Consider the following 15936-nt stretch of genomic DNA (forward strand, 5'->3'; position numbering starts at 1 on the left):
CATCGAAATAATGTAGTATGTATGTGAATGCAAAAAGAAGTATGAATTAATATCTTAAAGGAATTCAGAAGTGTGAGCAGCTAATGTTATAGAAAAGAAAACCTTGAGGTGGGTTTTAAGGAATGAATAGGAGTTTTATGGGTAGCAAATGGGAGAACACCTATTCCAGGCAAATAAAACAACTTTATACGGTGTGAAAAACCTTGTTTGCAGTGTGAGAGGCGGCAAGGGAAATCTGGAGTCCAGTCTCTTCCCTGGCCATTTTATGACCTTGGTCACTTAACTCTGGACTTTGGTCATCACAAATGCCCTGTGGCTGGCAGCCCAGGCCTTAACCAATAGCCTCACTTGAAGTTTCATCTTGGAAACTCCTGGTCTCAGTTGTGCAGAATGAGAAGGCACAATGGAAACTTTGTAGCAGGATGTTTTGTAAAGCTTAATATGTTATTCTTTAAGGTTTGTTCGCCCTCCATTAATCATCTTTTCGGTCGATGGTTTCCGTGCATCATATATGAAGAAAGGCAGCAAGGTCATGCCTAACATTGAAAAGCTACGTAAGTCCTTTTCATACTGTATTCTCGTCAGTGTCCATGATCTGCCCAGTGCATGCTCAGCTATGAGCTTTGAGAGCTCTGGACAAGTAGATGTAGTCTATTATTTGAAATACAGAAGTGATTGTAACTCAAGTCTTTGGTGGTTTCTGAAGTGGAGTCCCATACTTGAAGTGACTCCTGTTGGGTCTCTTGTCCTAATGTCTGAAATTCTGTCCCTAGGGTCTTGCGGCACACACTCTCCCTACATGAGGCCCGTGTACCCAACGAAAACTTTCCCTAACTTATACACTTTGGCCACTGTAAGTATTTTTTCTCTCCTTTCTTTTTTTTTTAAAAATTTTAATTAATTAATTAATTTGTTTATTTGAGAGAGAGAGAGCACACGAGCGGGCTGGGGAGGGGAAGAGGAAGAGAGAGAAACAGACTCCCTGCTGAGCAGGGAGGGAGGTCCCCATATGGGGCTCATCCCAGGACCCCAAGATCATTACCTGAGCCAAGGGCAGACGCTTAACTGCCTGAGCCACCAGGGTGCCTCCTAAGTATATTTTCAAAGGATGTAGATTCAAAGGGAGTGGGTGTAGATTTCATCCTGAAATGACTTAAAGGGTGATTAAAAAAAAACATGTTTCTCAGTGGTCCAGGAAAATCTGTCTGTTTTTTATCTTGTCTGCCTGAGCTGTTCACGGTAAGTGTCTTTTACAACTTTGTCAGCGACTGAACCTCACGGTCACCTCAAACTGAAAACTTTTTTTAGGTACCGTTCTGTTTGAACATATACATTAAGCTTCTGTCAGATACCACAGAATCTGTTGTTTATTTTCTGGGTTTTCAAATAAAAATATTGACTTTGGGGCACTTTGTTTTTGTTTTCAGATACTCCCAGTCCTACCTTGTTTTCTTCTTTAAAAACACAATTTGTTTATTTATTTTGTTATTAGGATGAATTCGAGGGGTTCTGAGGTAGAAGTAGAACTTAGGGAAAAGGAAAAGTGTATTTATAAATAGAAGCTTCTTTGGAGGCACATAAGTAAATTTCAATTTGCAGGTTAACTTATTGCAATAAAAGTTATTGTCATCTTACTAAATCGCAACAGTTAAAAAACCCCAAATATTAACTTTATTATCATCATGTTAAGTCTCTCAGATCGCTTATGATTAATAAGACAACATTCATGTTTGCTCAGACACACACAGAGTATACATGTATCTTATATAAATTTGGAAATTAATCATTGCTATAAAACTTCCTATGATAAGAAAATATATGATATAACTCATATGTACAGATTATCATACTGGTAGTTTAACAATAAATTTTCTTTTACACAAAGGGACTGTATCCAGAATCACATGGAATTGTTGGCAATTCAATGTATGATCCTGTATTTGATGCCACTTTCCACCTTCGAGGCCGAGAGAAGTTCAATCACAGATGGTGGGGAGGTCAACCAGTAAGTTCTGCATTTTGTGTGTATGTGTGTCTGTGCACTGAACCTTTTCATCCCCCAATTTTTACCTGCATAAAAGATGCATATAATTTCCTCAGACTTGGCAATGTTTCTGCCCTTTAGTGTTGTGTATATATATCTGTGCACATAATACCTATATATATGTGTGTAAATAATGTGTATATCTCTATGTCCACGTGTGTCTCTATATATGTGTGTATATGTGTAGGTGAGGTTATGATTATAAATGTGCCAGAGGATAAATGTCTTTATTAGATGCTGGTGATGGAAATGGTGACAGAAAGGTGAATTTCAGAGACATTTTGAGGAAGGAATATATAGTCAGATCTTACTGATTTACTAGATTTAGGGGTACGATGAAAAAGAGAAGTGAATGATTAGGACTACCCCCAAATTTTGGCCCAGGTACCATATGAACAGAGACAGAGAAACTTGCTGATAAGAAGGAGCTCAATGAACCCACTGGAAATTCATGAATTCTTTTGTTTAATCCATTTTTTGAAATTCTTGGAAGTTACATGTAAGTGGAACCCTATCTTCATTTTGGACCAGCAAATTAATACTTTGAAAGAACTCATCCTGTTTACTTCGGATCTAATGGATGGGCAGAAAGTAAAAAAAGGATGTAGGTGGCTTTCTACATCATATTTTTCCCATGACTGTATGCGAGGTTAGGCAACTTGATTTGGTCAGACATGAGCAAAAGGGCAACATGAGACAAGGTTGTTGAATGTGCAGAATTGACCCAAGGACACACGCCCCAGGGTAAAAGGGCCAAGTTCCCCACAGGAACATGGCGCAGTATACACAGCCAGTGAAAAACATGTAGAAGAAAGAAAAGAAGAAGAAAGACAGCAAATGGTCCCACCTTATGTCAACTCTGACTGGAGGCCACGACCTCCCAGAGCTCTGGTTAGGACAGAGGGCTGAGACCCTTGTGTATCGGCCATGACAGGCAGATGGCCAGTGTCTGCACACGTCCGTGAATCTACCATCCCCAAGCAGTTCCATACCCAGAAATCTTTGCTCCAATCTGCGGGCAAGCTAGAGAACAAAAAGTCAGAAAAAAATGGTATTGCTTTGATTAAAGGTCATTCATGATTACAAAAATAGATGCATGCCTAACAAAACCGTATGCAAAGCTAAACATAGGCTTCTCATTAAAAAAAATAATAATAAGTATTGGAAGACTCCTTGTATGTCTGTAGAAGTGTTTCTTTATAGTAGAGGTTCTGATTCTGCTGTCTTTGTTCAGGCTGGACTCCCAGAAGTCTGTGATGACCTGAGCTGTGAGCTTAGTGAAATTGGTTTATAGGGTGGATTTCACAAAGTTTACGATAGAGGAACATTTTATGTGTAAATAAAATTATTAACATGAGAGTTCTGTCAAGTATTGCTCATTGGTTTTTTTATATTCATTTTGTCATGGAAACAAAGTTGCCTGAGGAACCACACAGGAGATAGAGAGCAATAGTAATTTTATCAAATTGGATCACCTTACCCCAAGTGTTGACATTAGTTTCCCTCTGGGTTGGCGTGGCTCAGAAGATCCGTCCACACCTTCACTAACTTCTGCAGAAACAGAGCAGAGGGAATGCTGCTAAGCTGCCCAATGCGATGAAGTCATTTTCAATTCTGTTTGCCTCTTTCCTGATTCTCAATGTTGACAGATTTGACCAAGTTCAGTGTTTTCCTAGTGTTGACAACGACTTACAGTGGAATCTGTACTTTGGTCTTCTTCTTGATGTGTATTTCTATCTTCTTGAACAAAGGGGACACCATAAAAATTTCAAGGAACATAGTAGCTATAATTTAAACATGTATTTATTATTGAAATTAAGCATATACAAAGAATATAGTGACAGAAACTGTAAGGAACTATAGAATAAGAATATAAGAAACTAGAAATATTAGAAGAAGAGATGAGCCTTAATAAATGTTTCTCAGGCATTTATCCCATCTTCTCAGAGGCTTCTGCATTTCCCAAAATCACCAGTGGAAAAAAATAACTGGGGTTGAGAAAATATTTATAAAAATCTTAGGTAATGAAATTAAACTCAGTTTATTTTTACTGAATGATGAAACCATGAAAGACATTTGGCTAAATAAGAAAGGAGTCAGAGTAAATGGTAAATAAGAACCACTCTAATCCTACTTTAAAATTTAATAGATGGAGTGAGGCATTTGTATATCATGCATCTGAAAATTTGAATCTTACATTAGGTTTCCAAAAATAATTTCTTTAATTTAATTTCACCCCTCCCCCTCTTTTTTTGTAGCATAGATATAGCCATTTTAGCCAACTCAGGTCTGCTTTTAATCTGTTAGTCCTCCCAGTGGGCTATTAAAAATTGTCATTCACTTTATGATGCTACAATTCTCATACATATTTTAATTGGATTCTTTTTGTTGTTGTCATTGCTTTAAAATTATACTCGGTTCTTATTACGACAGTACGCTCCATACTTCTACTGAAATTCCTTAAGCGTGTTCATTTCTTTGAAAAATCTCTCCGCTCTAATCCTGCAATTACCGAAGATATCTCAATGGGAAATTCCCTGTTTGGTTTAAATCTGGACTCAGCAAAGTGGACAATGAATGAGACTCCCTATGAGACTCCAACTCCAAAAAGATGGGGATTTGAAAAGCCCAACACCCCCCACCTTCAACAATGCAAGTCCTCTGAAGCCACAGTTTCTAGAGCCAGGTGTTTCCAGGAAGAGCAGGTGCTTTCTTACCACTCCTTTAGAGGCTTGGTCTGCTGCTGCGTCTGCCAGCAGCGGTCACGCAGTGAGTTGGTCCGGAGACCACCCTCGTGAACTACTGTAGTGGGAAAATGCAAGAATGATGGCAAAGAGAAGCAGGGTGACATTAGAGCAGGCGTGAAATTCCCGCCCTAAAGGGTTGGCTTGACGGAAAGGGCCAGTCATTGTTTACCTTTCTTCCTGCCTAGTTCATTATCCTGCGAGTGGGAGGTTTTGCTGTTTTGTCAGGAAAATTTTACTTTTTACTTATTCTGTTGTTTCTTTCCTATAGATTGCTATAAATCTGGGCTTCTCTCCCCCTCTTTTTACTGTATCCTAAGGTACTTAGGTTGGACTCTGCTCTGCACTGAGGGGTCTCTAAGCTCACTTAGCCGCTTTGCTCCTAGACTCCTAGTTATCTTTCAAATTTCAGTTGAAATATCTGTCCCCAGGCGGTCGCTAAGCTCCTCCAGCCCTGGCTAAGCTCAGGGACCCTCTTTTGGGATTTCACATTATTTCTGTCATAAATGTAACCATATATTTTTGAAATTTAGACTTTGGACCCCAAGGGGGTACAATCTCTTTATTCTCAGGCTGTAATCCACAGCCTGATGCATTCAGGGACCCCATTACTGTGTCCTGGATTGAACTTGAACTGGACCATATCTGAGGCATATTTGCCTGTACTTTTTCCTTGTAGCTTATCAGTCACTGTCTTCAGGCCCTAAGCACTTCCTAAGCGGGCTCACAGTCTGCTCTGCTGCAACCCCAGTCCTCATATGGTAGCTTGTTCTGATCTGAATTTCAGTAAGTGATTTCCTACAGCAGATGCTACAGCCCCAGCCAATCTCTCTGGTCTCCCGGAATTCCATTCATCCTGGCTCTGGGCTTTTGAATGCAAAGGAATCATTTCCCTGCGAAGAACTGCTGGAAACACTACAATAGTAGCTCCTGTCTTTGAAAAACTTCTTTGCTTATTTTGTTTTTCAAAACTTTTCCCCTTCTCCTATTCACATGTAATTTAATGTGATCATGTGTTGGATTTCACATTTAAATCCTCTGATTCCAATGAAAAAGCATTTTTTAAAAAAATTCCTAATAACCTATCAAGTAGGTGCAAAAATTTTCCCACTTGTTCCCTCTTCAAAATGTCGTAACTAAGACATAAGTGTTGAAAGCTGCCTCTAGATAAAGCAGAGTAATGGAGAATTATTGGCATTAAAGGTGGGGAAACCAAACCAGTATCCTGTCAGGTTATTTTTGTTGTGCTGTTTTACCAGTCTTGGGGGAAATTTATATTCATTCAAATTCAGAGAAATACCGATTCCCTTTTCTCTGAATTAACAAGGAACTTGAAACTTCTCTCTCTCTCTCTCTTTCTCTAATAGCCCCAGAAGCTCAGTTTCAATTTTTTTTTTTAAACAACATTTTAGTGACTTTTTTTCTCTGTAATTACTAGAATTAATTTCTGTGTTCAGAAATATAATATATACATATGACCTACAAAGGAGCTTTTAGAGCTACTTATGATCTGATTTAACTTAAGAATGTCATGTTTTAATCTCCCACCATTTGCTAAACCCTGACAGAATGGCTGCATTACCACGAGGATCCCTTTGTTTGAGGTTTTTAAATGTTTTTAAATTTTAAATATTCTTCCATTTGTTCACTTTTTGTGCTTTTCTGACCATGCTCCCACTTTTCTTTTGGAAAATATGGCCAATATGATTTGTACCAAAAAGCAGGAAGAATGTTTTTGCTTCCTTTTTTTTGAGAAGAAATAAATTTTTTAAAAAATGATTTATTTATTTATTTGAGAGAGACAGAGTGTTGGGGGGCTGGGGAGATGAGCAGAGGGAGAGGGAGAAAGAAACCTCAAGCAGACTCCCTGCTGATCACTGAGCCTGCCATGGATTCAATCCCAGGACTCTGAGATCATGACCTGAGCCAAAATCAAGAGTCAGACGCTCAAACAATTGAGCCATCCAGGTGCTCCAGAAAAAAAAATTAAATTAAATTAAAAAAAATACACACACACACACACATATATACACATACACATATACAATTAGATATGGAAACAATTATATATAAATAAATATATATATAAATAAACAATTACCATTTAATTGTCTTCATGGTTTGCTTGCTTCTTACAGTTGACCATTTTTTTTTTTTCTAATTACAAAGATGTTAATTGTCACTGTAAAAATCTGGGGAAGTGCACACAAGTATAAAGGGCATATGACCCTAACTTTACCCTTGGGAACATTCTAGCATACTCCCTTCTGCCACTCTCTCTCCCCGTGCTCTTTCCTTATACCATTGCAAAGATCCTTCTGGTGCTCTTTTCCTTGTGCATTGCTGAGCTAAAGGTTACCCATAGGGCTTCCTATTGCCCAGATAACGTCAACATCAGCATAATTCTACAACATAACTTTTGAAAGTGCGAGCTCATGATTTGGCAAAATTGCATTAAAAAATTTCCGTTAGAAAACCCCAGATTAATCTTATATTTCGCAACTGCAGGATAATGCCTAGTACAACTTCTTTGTAAATATGAAGGCACTGGATTTTGTATGCAGTTGTTTGGATAGGAAAACACTAGCGTGAGTCTCTGAAATTAAAGTAAGTTTGGAAATAGATCATTTAATGTAAGAAACTGGTTGGGGCACCTGGGTGACTCAATTCGTTAAGCATCTGACTTTTGATTTAGCTCAGGTCATGATCTCAGGGTCGTGGGATCCAGAAGGCAGGTGAGGGCTTCAAGCTGAGACGGGAGTCTGCCTGAAATTCTCTCTGTCCTTCGGAACCCCTCCTTATCCTCCTCTCTCTCTCTTTATATGTGTGTGTGTGTGTGTGTGTGTGTGTGTGTGTGAAATGGTCTCTCTGGGATCTGATGTGGTTTTGAGTCACTTGGTGGATGCCCAGAACTTAGTTTTGACTGAATCTTGACGGTAGGGTTGCTGCCAATGAGATAGAATGGACGTGCCCAGGCCTGGACATGACCTTTCCTTATGAGCCCAGCTTATGCCTCCCCCAGAAGATCTGCCCCAGTCTCAAATGACCAATGCAAACTCCTCAAAGCAAAGGGTGCATGGCAAATTTCTTTCTACTTCCCTGACATTGCATTTTCTCAGTTTCTAGAGGCAGTCGGGGTGGGTAGGGGACGGGCTCGTGTTCTCTTGCCAGAGGTGGGATAGAGCGCAAGGTTTGAAACTTGGTAGACCACGTGGACCAGCAGCAAACCACCTACACTCTAGAAGAGTCCCTGGGTATCATCAGGCTCGGTCTAGATGAACAAATTCATATGGAAATGAGAAAGGACAGAGAAATTTGAGGCAGATTACATGCTTATGATCAACATTTAAATATGATACTGGAAACTGTGGAAGAAACTGTGACTACTATAGAAATCGATGAGAAAACACATGGAGATATATAGATCAATAAACTGGAATATTCCCGATGCTTTTTGTTTGGGGAGATGGTGTTGTACTAATTGCCCTCTCTGAAGAGTTAGCTGAAACAAAGAATTTACTGTGTATGGAAAAAGGGAGATTTGCATGATCGCATCTTCAAGTGTAGAAGACATTCAAAAGAGAACCCTGCCCAGATTTTGAGATTAAGAAAAAATGACCAAGGATTCTTCCACTCCCAAAATGAGTTGGCTTGCAGATAACTCAAAAATTCATAAACTAAAGGGATCTTTTTTCCCCTAACCCTTTCAAAAATGTGATCACCAAGGGAAAAAAAAAAAAAAGAATGAATTCTGGTTGAAACGAAATGAATTTTGAATCCTGGTTGGCCTGCGGTACAGCATGTCAGAGTTTGTCTGTAAAGCAGACGGATGCTCTGAACTAAAGTCTGGAAGGGCAGTCAGAGCCATCAGAGATCCTTATCGCTATGACCCATCCCTATGGGATGAGGGCACCACCTCCCCCATGCTGGTGTTCCCAAGGCAGCTCACACCTCCTCCAGTCTGAGAGAGTTCTCCAAGCTCTCCTGCCCATCCCTTTCTTGCCAACTGCAAGAGCTATGATTCTTCCAGGCTGGAGATTTTCAGTCCTTCCTCAGGGGTTTGGGAATCTGCAGAATTCCCCAAGGCCGGATGTCTCAGACCCTTCCGAAGACATAGCCAACCTCATGGAAACACCACACCTCCCAATTTTCCCCTTTCCTCAAACCCCAGAGGTTTCCCCTGGAGTCTGTAAGACCCTCTGGAAGTTTGGATACAAGGAAACCTGAAAAGGGTTGCTGCAATTCCTAGACCATTTCTGCTTGGGTCTTATAACAAAGCAGCCACATTTCCTGCTTGCCTCCTGAGGAGTGGGGGGAAGGTTCTTTGTACACACTTATGTTCAGTGGGACACTGGCCATCCTAAGCTGTTTTTAATGTTCCTAGAATAAGTGGATTATATTTCTTTCCATTGCATCATAATTAAGATTAAAATTGATCCAGCGGTCACCAAATGCTAAGACACTGCTTTAAGGACTTTAAAAGTATTAACTCATTAAAGCTTAGAATAATCCCACGTGCTTGGTAATACTATCTACATTTTAAAGGAAACCAAAGCCCAGAGAGCTTAAGGAACTCACTGGAGGACTGCACCATTGGTAAGTGACAGAGGCAAGGCTTAAAACCCAGTGATCTGGTTGCAGAGCTCAGGTTCTTAACCACTGAATCTTCTGTGCCCTACAACATGTGCTGGAAAGAATATTTTAAAAGCCTCAATGAAATGCTTGGTTCCCCTAACTTATCCCAGGAGCTTATTCCTTAAATTCTATTTACTGAAAGGCTAAGTAAAAGATACATGAGAAAATCCAGGATAAAAAATAGCTTTTTTTTTTTCTTTTCGTCATTTTCATTCACCTTGTTTAAAACAAGATGAAATCAAGTTCCAAGATTCTGGCATCTGTGTACCATTGGGGTTCTCCTCTGTTGGCTTTCAATAGTACAGGAAACATATGGTCCACTCCTGGGTCCTTTGATGAGCAGAATTCCGTCATATAAGTGAAATGTTCAAAACAATGATCAGAAAAGACAGGTACAGGGAGACTTTTGAGATGAAATAAGAGTTAAAAATGCCACTAGGATCACAGAAGAGTTTTTGAAAGCTTTTGCAGAGAATGTATTAAATGGCATTTATGAAAATAATGATTCTGACTTCCAGATGTGAAAAGTGAATGATTACAAATAATGTGAAATTTATGGTGGGATGTGGGTAAAGTATAAGATATCTGACCTAATATATTTTAAAAACTTCTTCTTTGACAAAAACTCAGAACATTTTATAAGCCTCTTATATTTTCCTCATTAGCTATGGATTACAGCCATCAAGCAAGGGGTGAAAGCTGGGACATTCTTCTGGTCGGTGTAAGTTATCTTTTTTTGTCAATGTTTGTAAAATTGCAGTCATGATTTAGCTGATGAAACAGGAACTCAGTTTGGTTTTACTTCAGTTAAATCTAAAAGAACTTGAGCTGTTAAATATTTTCTGATTAGAATGATCTCCCAAGTATTTTTTTTAGAGGTCTTCTCTCTCTTTTTTCCCCCCATCGTTCTTAACAGAATGTAAAGAATATTTTCTCTTCTTGTCATCCTAAAGATTTTTCTGTCCCTGTTGATTTTGGTAACTTACCACCTGGGGAATGTATGTTTCTCTTAGACTATTCATTGCTGGGGTTTGCATTATCATTTTCTTTCAATATATTATGACTTGCTATATTTATATTGGCTGACAACATTAAAAGTCTAGTGTGGTCTCAGACAGCTGATGTAGAGGACTAGAGATTGGAAATTCCAGATAGGAGACAAGTGGATTTCCAATCCATTTTCCACCAAACACTAGGATTTCCCTAATACGAAAAATGGAACTACTTCTTTTCCCCACAGAGGCAATGGGGTATTAGTAGTTAACGTTCATAAAATAGTCTTATGATGAAACTTACCTAATAAAAGTGTCAACATGTTGATTATTTTTAAGGCTCCTTAGTAAGAAAAGGAATCTGTTTCAACTTTCATGGGGATTTTGTTCCCACTGAGATGTTCTTTCCATTTTTTTTTTTTAACCACCTAAAGCTCTTTCCATATTTGCCTCTTATGCCTTAACAAAAATCTGACTTTTCTATAATAGTAGTGTGCTGAAAGCAATCACAGGTTCACATCAATCCAGAATGGGACCGTCTATATTCTCCAAATTCAGGTATAAAAGTAGCTTTTTCAGATTTGAAGGACTAAATTGAAATTGGGTGTGGTGATTTGAAGGTAAGACAGTGACCTTGTAAAAGTCTCCTTTTCCTGCCTATTTTTTTTTAAGAGGTTTTTTGAGTTGAGAATTAAGTGTGGGTATGTTAGAAATGACACGTTGATCTACCAATGACACGTTAGAATGACATGTTGATCTACCAATTTAACCCTGGACGGTCATAGATGTTTACAGAAATGATTTCTTCTGCCCCACAACATACTTGTTTGGCAGAATGGAAAGAGGCCAATAACATAATTAATACCTAGTCCCCACCCTGGCCCCCTGAAACTGTCTTGGAGCTTCATTGAAAAGGCCCAGTGTTCTGATTTTGAATGGTAATTTCCTCCACCCATTTCAAGCTACTTCTAAGAAGGTAGCTTTTGTGTGCTCTAAATGTGTCTTTAGTTTTGCTTTGCTTTCCAGGCTATTGTTCTTTTGTCTGTATTCTGGGAGTGACTTGGAGTCAGTTTTCCCTTTCTTTCTTTCTTTCTTTCTTTTTTTTTTTAATCTTTTTATAACTAAACAAAACAAAACAAAAAAAACAAGCCAGGGTTTTACTTTCAGTTATTTAATGAAATATACATCCGGGGAATCGACACATGGTACATTCTGAAAATTCCTAAATTTAGAACTAGATTTAGACCGCAGACTTAGACTCTGAAGGCCATCTTTTTAACGTGGCTCAGGACTGCAACCTAGAATTATTCTTGCTTTTTACATGATAACATTTTATTTTTAAAAATTTTTTAAAGATTTTATTTCTTTATTTGACAGACAGAGATCACAAGTAGGCAGAGAGGCAGGCAGGGGGTGGGGGAAGCAGGCTCCCTGCTGAGAAGAGAGACCGATGCAGGGCTCAATCCCAGGACCCTGAGATCATGACCTGAGCAGAAGGCAGACGCTTTAACCCACTGAGCCACCCAGGTGTTCCTACATGATAACATTTTATTCTAAAGTCATCCTCAGCTAATGCCCCATTACATTGCGTGTGTGTGTGTGTGTGTAAATTCATGTTCAAAGGCAGTAATTCCCTGAATGTACGCGTATTTACATTGGTTCTAATCCCCACCTTGCCAGTTCATAGTCTGCTGACTGTGGACAAGTAGTTAAATCTCTCAGTATATTAATGTCCTCATCTTTAAATGGCAATGAGAACATCTTCATCATAGGGTGTTGTGAAGATGGCATGGGCTAACTTATCGAAAGAGAGTAAGAGGGTCCTTAGTACATAGAAAGTAACCGATAAATGGTATTTGTTTTCTAATTCACATCATCTCTTTGGACATTGACTGGGCAATGAGGATATGTGTCCTGAGGTAATTCGTCCCCGCTGAACACTAAATACCTCATCTAGCCCTTCATTTTCCATTCCTCCTTTAAAAAAAAAAAAAAAAACTTAAAAAAATTTAATTTATTTATTTGAGAGTGACAGAGAGCATGCACGTGAGAGAGAGAGAACAGGCCAGGGGAGCGGCGGGAAGAGGGAGAAGCAGGTTCTCTGCCGAGCAGGGAGACCCATGCGGGGCTCCGTCCCAGGACCCCAGGATCACGACCTGAGCCCGAGGCAAATGCTTAACTGACTGAGCCATCCAGTCAGTATTATCTTTTCCAACCATGTCTGACGTACTTGGTCTCCTGACAACTTCTCTATCAAACCGTGATAGTGAAGACAACAGCATGAGCTCCATTTTTCTTTCTGTTTGGGCTCATAGGCTTCCTTTGCCACGTCGGTTTGCGCTGTCTCTGTGTGGGATTTTAAACACTAATGGCGGGGCACCTTGTTGGCTCAGTGGGTGAAGCCTCAGCCTTCAGCTCAGGTCATGATCTCAGGGTCTTGGGATCGGGCTCTCTGCTCATCAGGGAGCCTGCTTCCCCCCCTCTCTCTGCCTGCTGCTCTGCCTACTTGTGATCTCTCTCTGTGTCAAATAAATGAATAAAATATTTTTAAACAAACACTAGGCTAAAAAAAAAACATGGCTAGGGCCCATGTCTTTTTGGTTCCAGGGATAATCTCATAGAGATAATCTAGAACTCCTAGGAAAGTTCAAGACCACTCTGTCCACCTCCTCATTGGAAAGATTAGGACACTGGGGCTGAGAGAAGTAAAGTGTTGTGCCCAGGATCATACTTAGGAAGGATACCCAGTCCTCTACAGTGCCCCTCTCCGGGTCTTACCAGGCGCACACACACTCAGCTCCTGCCCAGAAATGACAATCCCGTCCTTGTCTTCCTAAACAGAGGACTGTGACTCTTCTGTAAGGGTCTTTTTAGTAGGAGTATTTTGTTTCTTTATTCACATTCACACAAAAGCCTTGAACATCACATATGTTGAACAAGTATGTCACAAATGAGTGTGTCGTCTCTGTGGACTGGTGAAGCCAGTACATGAAGACAAAAGCTAACGTTCTCTAAACTCAATGTCCTGGGCACTATCCAAAGTGATTTACATGTGTTCTCTCTGTGAATCCTTACAACAAACTTATGAGATAGGAATTATTATTGTCCTCATTTTATAGAGGCCCTGAAAGGTTAAGTAACTTGGTGAAGTCTCATCACCAACATACATTGGAGTCAGCATTTAACCCCAAACCTTCTGGCCTTGGGGTGGACACTTTTATTCCTTGCTCACCACTGGACAAACCCTGTATCTAGCAGAGGTGTGAGCAGGTGTGTGTTGTGAGCGCCACACAAATTCCATTAGCTTGTGTTTTTCCACTGGCATCAAGCAAGTCCGTCAGAGTCCACGTTTGTGACTTAACACCGATTACACAATATGAAGCAGCTTGTAGATAGGTAGGGAAGTGAGGTAAAATGGAAGTGCAACAGCATTTGCTTTTTTCTAAGTTAGGAAAGAATTCTAAATATGTAATTATTTTGTCCAGATACAGGGGATTTCTGAGGCTGCTGAATTAAATACCTGAAGTGATTAGCGCGGCTTTGCTGTGCCTAGTCCTAATTCCATTATAGGATATAATAAACAGGGGCCTGTTTATTCAAGGGCATTGGATTTTGTTTAAATTAGGACTCTTTTTCTGGGCTGGTGGGATAGTCCTCGTCTGAGAGGGGGCCAGAGGAATGACAAATGTCCCATCTAGGAGTTGGCGAGTGTGGCTGGTAGAGGGTGGACATAGGGGAAGAGCTTCAGGGTTGGCGCTCCTGCCGGCTGCAGGTTTCTGCCTTGGAGAAAGATGCGTCTTTCTCGTGGCTTGGCCTTGTTCACATCCACCAAGAGCAGAAGTGTAGATCGCTCACCAGCATCCCACAGGAAGTTTTCAGTAGAGTTTATTTTTTAGAGTAGTTTCGGGTTCGTAGCAAATTGAGCAGATGGTACAGAGAATCCTCGTAGACCGCCGGTCCCCACAACACAGGCTCGCCATTATAGTGTCCCCTACCAGAGTCGTGTGTGTGTGTGTGTGTGTTACAACCCATGAACCCACACTGACACATCATTACCCCCTGGGGGAACGTAATTTATGCTAGGGTTCATTCTTGGCCGCAGCCATTTTTAGAAACCACGGTTAAACTTGGGCTTTAGCTTGAGTTTGCCATAAACAAGTTCTAACTCCCGGTCTCAGATGGGGGAGCAGAAAAGCTCGTGGTGCTCCTTGTTAGGAAACAGCAAACCAGTCTCCCCCATAAATAAAAACATTGCTCTGCGCATGAACGTCTTAACGAAACCCAGCCCCCGCTCCGGTGCTGTCATGTTAGCAGAGAGCCCTTAAAGCTGGTGCCAGATCTCGGGTAATTATATTTCAACAGAGGAATGAGACTTAAACACAAAAGTCATTGTGGATGAAGATTATACCCTTTTTGTCAGTCTCATAATTATATGGGCCTGTTCTTGATAGATTTTTATAGATCTAGAAGAGAATCTCAAGACTACCTTTCCTAACCCCTTATTTTATAGAGGAAGAGTGGAGTTTCAGATTAACATTTCGAAAGTCATATAGGTCTTTAGAGTTAGAATGATAACTCATGATCATTAATAAAAATTAAAAATTTTTTGGAACATACTATGTGGTAGGCACTGCACGTGCCCTTTTGCTTGGGTTGTCTCATTTTTTAAAAGACTTTATTTACTTATTTGAGAGAGAGGGTGTGCGTGTGTGCATGAGGTGTGGAGGAGCAGAGGAAGAGGGAGAAGCAGGCTCCCTGCTGAGCAGAAAGCCCCATGCGGGCTCCATCCCAGGACCCTGAGATCATGACCTGAGCTGAAGGCGGGCACTTAACTGACTGAGCCACCCAGGTGCCTCTGTCTTGTCTTATTATATCTTCACAGTCATCTTTCTTTTATCAATAAGTAAACTAAGGCCCGGAGAGGTCAAAGTGGCATAGAGGTCAAGTGTGGTCACAGCCCCAGCAAGATGCTGACTGGGGATAAATGTTCTGGTCCCTCTGCGGCCACAGCTGATGGCTTTACTCACTCAATGGTGAGGTTTCTGAGCCTGGGGTCCTTTCCACTTATAGCAGAGTCTCTGATCAATGGGACAGGTTCCGCATTTGACTGTGAACCAGAGTTTCTGGTCTCTCTAATGCAACAGAGGTTGAGCCATACAGTATGTTGCAGATGGATTGGAAGTTTAAACACGAATTCGAAAGAGGGCCTTTTGCAACAAGGAAGTGCAAACAGGTGGTGGTAGATCGAGAGCCCTTGGCCTGGCTACCAGAGCAAGGACTAAGCAGGCTGGAGGGTGTAGAACTGTGACCTCACCTCATGTTTGCTTGTTATGATCTCCCCCACCCCACACCAGGGTCATCCCTCATGAGCGGAGAATATTAACCATTCTGCAGTGGCTCACCCTGCCAGACGACGAAAGGTATTTATTGCTGTCCCCCTGACTTGCCCTCTTTCTTCTTTCTAGCACATTTCCCTCCTTGGTCAGAACAGGATGAGGACTAGATGGGCACGGTCGAGGTG

At 40.6% G+C, this 15936-nt stretch overlaps 1 protein-coding gene across 9 annotated transcripts in view; it reads left to right on the forward strand.

The window, feature by feature from the left end:
• ENPP2 (ectonucleotide pyrophosphatase/phosphodiesterase 2) overlaps positions 1–15936 on the forward strand; it is a 107013-nt gene that overhangs the window by 46776 nt on the left and 44301 nt on the right. For all 9 annotated transcript variants that reach the window (XM_082721786.1, XM_082721784.1, XM_082721785.1 and 6 more), the window contains exons 6-10: positions 457–554; positions 774–853; positions 1886–2005; positions 10089–10144; positions 15770–15835. In XM_082721786.1, coding sequence (XP_082577912.1) covers positions 457–554; positions 774–853; positions 1886–2005; positions 10089–10144; positions 15770–15835 — 420 coding nt within the window. The remainder of the gene's footprint in view (positions 1–456; positions 555–773; positions 854–1885; positions 2006–10088; positions 10145–15769; positions 15836–15936) is intronic.

The sequence above is a fragment of the Mustela nivalis genome (assembly GCF_964662115.1).
Source record: "Mustela nivalis genome assembly, chromosome: 2".
NCBI classification, from domain to species: Eukaryota; Metazoa; Chordata; class Mammalia; order Carnivora; family Mustelidae; genus Mustela; species Mustela nivalis.